The sequence below is a fragment of the Anthonomus grandis genome, chromosome 13 (assembly GCF_022605725.1).
Source record: "Anthonomus grandis grandis chromosome 13, icAntGran1.3, whole genome shotgun sequence".
Lineage (NCBI taxonomy): Eukaryota > Metazoa > Arthropoda > Insecta > Coleoptera > Curculionidae > Anthonomus > Anthonomus grandis.
In genome coordinates this window covers 16,811,454-16,816,394 of record NC_065558.1, presented here as the reverse complement: position 1 = coordinate 16,816,394, position 4,941 = coordinate 16,811,454, and the positions used below count along the sequence as shown (strand labels likewise).

At 31.3% G+C, this 4,941-nt stretch overlaps 1 protein-coding gene across 1 annotated transcript; it reads right to left on the bottom strand.

The window, feature by feature from the left end:
• Nucleotides 1-3,095: 3,095 nt before the first annotated feature.
• LOC126743689 (co-chaperone protein daf-41) lies at nucleotides 3,096-4,268 on the bottom strand. The gene is made up of 4 exons (XM_050450896.1): nucleotides 4,094-4,268; nucleotides 3,728-3,817; nucleotides 3,353-3,672; nucleotides 3,096-3,291 (listed from the first exon to the last, which is right to left on the bottom strand). Exons 1-4 carry the CDS (start codon nucleotides 4,105-4,107, stop codon nucleotides 3,200-3,202), a joined length of 516 nt encoding a protein of 171 aa, XP_050306853.1. The 5' UTR covers nucleotides 4,108-4,268; the 3' UTR covers nucleotides 3,096-3,199.
• Nucleotides 4,269-4,941: the final 673 nt, after the last annotated feature.

Sequence of the window (4,941 nt, the reverse complement as noted above, 5' to 3'; positions counted from 1 at the left end):
AAAGCTGGAACAACCTTTTTTATGTAATAAAACGCGTGTCTATCAATCAATGGATACCCGTTTCCATGCGAAACTTCATTTAGATGTGAGAAAAATATTCATTCAATCCTAATTATTTCTTGTAGTGTCAAATAGATTGAAAACATTTTTGAAACTAATAGTGAAGTAAAAACAAGAAAAAAAGTCGCCTCCTTCTCGAGAATTTTTTTTTTAAGGTATAACCACATGAAACCTTTACAGGATTATTAGTTAGGTCCCTGTGCATGTAAAATAACTAGTTACGACATCTTTTGATGGGTCAGACATTTTTTATCCCGAAAAATGTCAATAAATTGTCAAAATATTATATTTATGTTTTTTTTACACATACCACGTGATAACTTCGAAACTAATAAACATATACACATGAGGTTTTTTTTAATCAATTGGAGATATATATAGGCGGTCATAATAGTGCTTATTCAAGTACCCTGATTAGCGTATTTTTTCTTGGAGAATGGAGTAAACCCGAAAGTTTACTTTTATTGCTGCATGATTTTCGGTAAGCGAGAAACTTTTTTGTTTCCAGGAATTTTACCATCGTATCTGCGTATGAATTAAAGAAAAGATACCAGAAAAGTTTTTAAAATAAAAACCAACCGTCTGTGACACACAGTTTTCAAGATATCGACATTTAAAAAATTATTTAAATTTATTATTTTATTTATTTATTATTTAATTATTTTAATTAAATGATTCTATGATACTATTGATTCTTTCCATGATTTTTCTGTTGGTTCATGCGTTCAGTTCATTACGCGCCTCAAGTTCTTTAAATTGTGTTTAATTTATTTAATATTTAAATAATTGTACATTGTTTGATTATGGAGTGTTTAATTTGTGGAGAAACTGTAAGCGACAGTGACAAACTGGTAGTTCAAAATCCTACAATCCAGGGCTTAAAAACATTAATAAGTGCTGCAGAAAAAAGACAAGACAATTGTTCAAAGAATATATTGGGCGAAAAGGATGATATTTTAACAAAGAAAAAACTTGTTAAATATCATCTACTTTGTAGAAAATCTTGCACTAGCCTACAAAATCTTGAACATGCGTCCCAAATTGTGAAAATGAAGGCAACGAAGCTAATAATTTGGGAGAAAAAGTTTGTAAAAAATTATTAAGTATTCATTGTTTAACTGGATGTGATACTACTTGTGCACTATTTAAAATAGGTAAAAAATCAGCCTTCGACATTTTATACAAAAACATCGATAATTTAAAGGGGCTCGAAAATCTGCCATTTTTGCTTGATGATGAAGCAATAAATTTGGGCCAAATGTATTTATTGTATCTATATAAAAATAAAAACACATCTATTAAAACTCTTAATAAACTAAGGGTGCATTTAACAAAAGAGTCAAATCGATCAGCCTCAGAATTGCCTCCTACAAATGATGCGTTTAAGCAACATTTAAGAAGGTACTAAACGATAGAATGAATTTATTACATATGTTAGATATTAATGATCCATTTTTTTAGATGTATATACCAATTAAAAATATGGTATAATTCTCATGTCAAAGAAATAATTTTGGAAGATCCTCGTGAATATGGTTGGAAAAATGATGAAACTTACTGGAGACCAATATCAGCCATACAAGATCCGATCCCCAATGAAGTAAGAAAAGCATTGTCAATTCGGTGTTCCGATAAAAATTGCAACAATAATAGGTGCACGTGTTTAGCTCAAGGATTAAAATGCTGTGACGAATGTAAATATGCAATATGTAGTAACAGATCACAAGATGAAGAACTAAGCTCGTCAGATTCAGAGTCTGAAGAAATCAAAATCTTTTCAATTTATGTTCTTTTTTCGTTTTTGCAATTCCTGTTTTAACTTAATATTAAAAATATAAGTGTAATTCCAGTGCAGTCTGCGTTCCTAATAAAAAAAATTATCGAATCGCCAAATTAGTCAGGAGATTACCCAAACGGGCCTCCAAAACAGAGCGCGGTACCGTGCGACATTTTGTGGGCATCTTAAGGTAAGTATATTGCGCATCGCCGCGCGTCCCTGTGTTAATATTTTAAGTGACGATAGCTCTAAAAGTATTTGTCATAGAAGGTTGGTTTTTACTTTAAAAACTTTTTCAATATCTCTTATTTAATTTATATGCAGATACTATGGTAAAATTCCTTAAAACAAAAAAGTTTCCCGCTTACCGAAAATCATGCAGCAATAAAAGTAAAATTTTGAGTTTACTCTATTATCCAAGAAAAAATAAGCTCACCAGGGGACACGAATTAGTACTGTTAGAACGGCCTGTATGTCTCCAATCGATTAAAAAAAATCTCATGTTTATAAGCTAATTAGTTTCGAAGTTATCGCGTGGTATGTGTAAAAAAACATAAATATAACATTTTGACAATTTATTGACATTTTTCGGGATAAAAAATTTCTGACCCCAAAAATATGTCGTAATTGGTTATTTGTTATGCACAGGGGCCCAATTAATGATCCTGTATAGGTTTCATGTGGTTATACCTTTAACAAAATGTTTTGAACATTTTTCCACCGTTTTTACTCCACTATAACAAAACAACGCGTTTTGATCAGTTTTCAATGCCGATGCATTATAATACCCATCATAGACTACGTAACAAACTCCTCAACATGAGATTTTAGAACTTTTTTAAATGGTTACCATTAGCTAAATTTATTTATAGGGTGTTAGTTGTATCTAAGTACGTGGGCAAATTCAAAGGGTGATTTTTTGAGTTATTTTAGGATGATTAACACAAAATTCAAACTACTTACTACAAAATGGAGTGACCTGTTTTCTTACATTAAATCTTGTCTAGGCTTAGAAATTATATCTAATAATGTATTTTTCACAAAAAAAGTTCAAGAGATCAAAAAAAAAACAAAGTCAAGAAGTTTTGAATAAATTTAATTACAAACTTGGTTCAGAACTCACATTACACTAATGGGAAGGTTCTACTATGTATATTACACTATTCATCATGAGTACCCTTGCACAAATCAAAGTGTAAAACATTTTTTTTTTTTGGTATCAGCACATTTATTTACACATCTAAACCAAAAAAATAAGTCCAGTTTTTTAACCTGTTTATTAAACAACAATTCGAAGGAATACAAAATCGTAAGAAAAAAACTTCATAACTTATTATCAGTTAATATTAAGGGTAACCTATATTACTCTAAGTCGGGGATGGGTTCATCATCTGAATCATCTCCCTCTTCAGCATCAAGATCATCAAAAACTGGTTTACCACCACCTCCACCACCTAAAATTGTAATTTAGTATAAATATTAAAAAATATTGATGAGTTTTATGGTTTTACTGACCTAATCCCCCCATTTGTCTCATCATTTCTTCAAAATCACCTCCGCCCATACCACCAAGACCCTCATCACCAGAATCATCTTCGTCATGCCATTTATTGAAGTCGCACTTCAACCAATGGTGTTTCTTTTTGTCTGAGGTCAAGCTCGGCCAGTAGGGCTCATCTGGTGTTTTTTTGGCCAGAATAATTTCAATACACCTTCCTCTGTTAAAACTTTTACTTGTGTCAGGGTCAATTTCTTTATACAATGGGATTGTGACTTCATATTCCTTTTGATCGACACCTCCTATGCCTCGGAAGTATACAGAGTCTTTTGTGAATCTATTGATTAAAATATTATTAATTTATTTTGGTAGTTAGTGGTTTAAATACTTACTTTATATCAGGGTTTTTTACGTCTTCTAGATTAATGGTAAGGAATACCATGGCAGACCTTTGGGCCCACATTACTGGTGGGGGTGGTAATCTGATAAAAAAGTGAGGTTAATGATTTTCGCATTTTCTTGAATTTTGGGGTTCTTGGTCCTTTTTAAGAGTTGTGGATTATTATTAGAAGCTCGATTAAACAGTGGGAGCATTAAATGAAAATTGAAAATTCTAGAATCGATTGGAGTTGATTGGAATGCGACAACATGGCGTAGGTTGTAATTTTCAAAAGGGATTTTTAGAGTAAACAAACGGTTTTTAGATTGAATGGAATATATACTTTGGAGAACTATAGTGGCGTTTAACCGATACTTACTTGGAATCAGTCATTCTTGAGCTATAACTACTTTTTAAAGTGATTTTCGTTCGTAAAACGACGATATCACACAAACCCGTCAATAAGTATACCGTGGATTCGTTGTGCTTCCTTAGTTCCTTTGATTTTCTTGCCGGTCAATTACGTGAAGTTAGCTAGCTGTTGGTGTTGCTACTAAAAATACAGGATGACGTGCACTTTGACCTTTGCCTCGTTTAAATTGAAATTTTTAAAAATAATTTTTTTCTCCTTCAAAAAAAAGTCATTTTGATAGGGACGCTAAAATGACAAATTTTTTGTTTTTCTTTTTGTATGAAACGAGCAAATCTTGATTAAATAGTAATCTGAGAAATTCGCTAAGTCGGCGGTAGCAAAGGCCAGTATAACATTCGAATTCGTTACAATTCACCGATGTTGCCAGGTCTAGTAAAATTTTATCAAATTTGCCCATCTTGAACTTATTTTGCAATATTTAAGAACTTTAAAAAAATTTTATATACATTATGATAATAATCGATTCACTTAAAAAACTTTATAAAAACAGAAAAGATAAAGGATGAAAATGTGTACAGCATTATTAATATTAGACGTATACCTAAAAACAAATATTAAGCTATATCATTTAATAGTTCTTAACTATGCCGCTAGGAGGCCAGTTTAATTCTGAATATTGGCGCGATTTTTTAAATCGAAAATATTGGTAAATAAATACAGTTTACATAAATGTTTAATTCTAGTAGCTTAAGTCATCGTGTTTAGTGCATAGGTCTGTTATAAGTTAGTTGTGGGCATTGGTTGTTTTAATTCACATTTAAACGAACGGTAAAAATGCTTCAACTATCATCTTT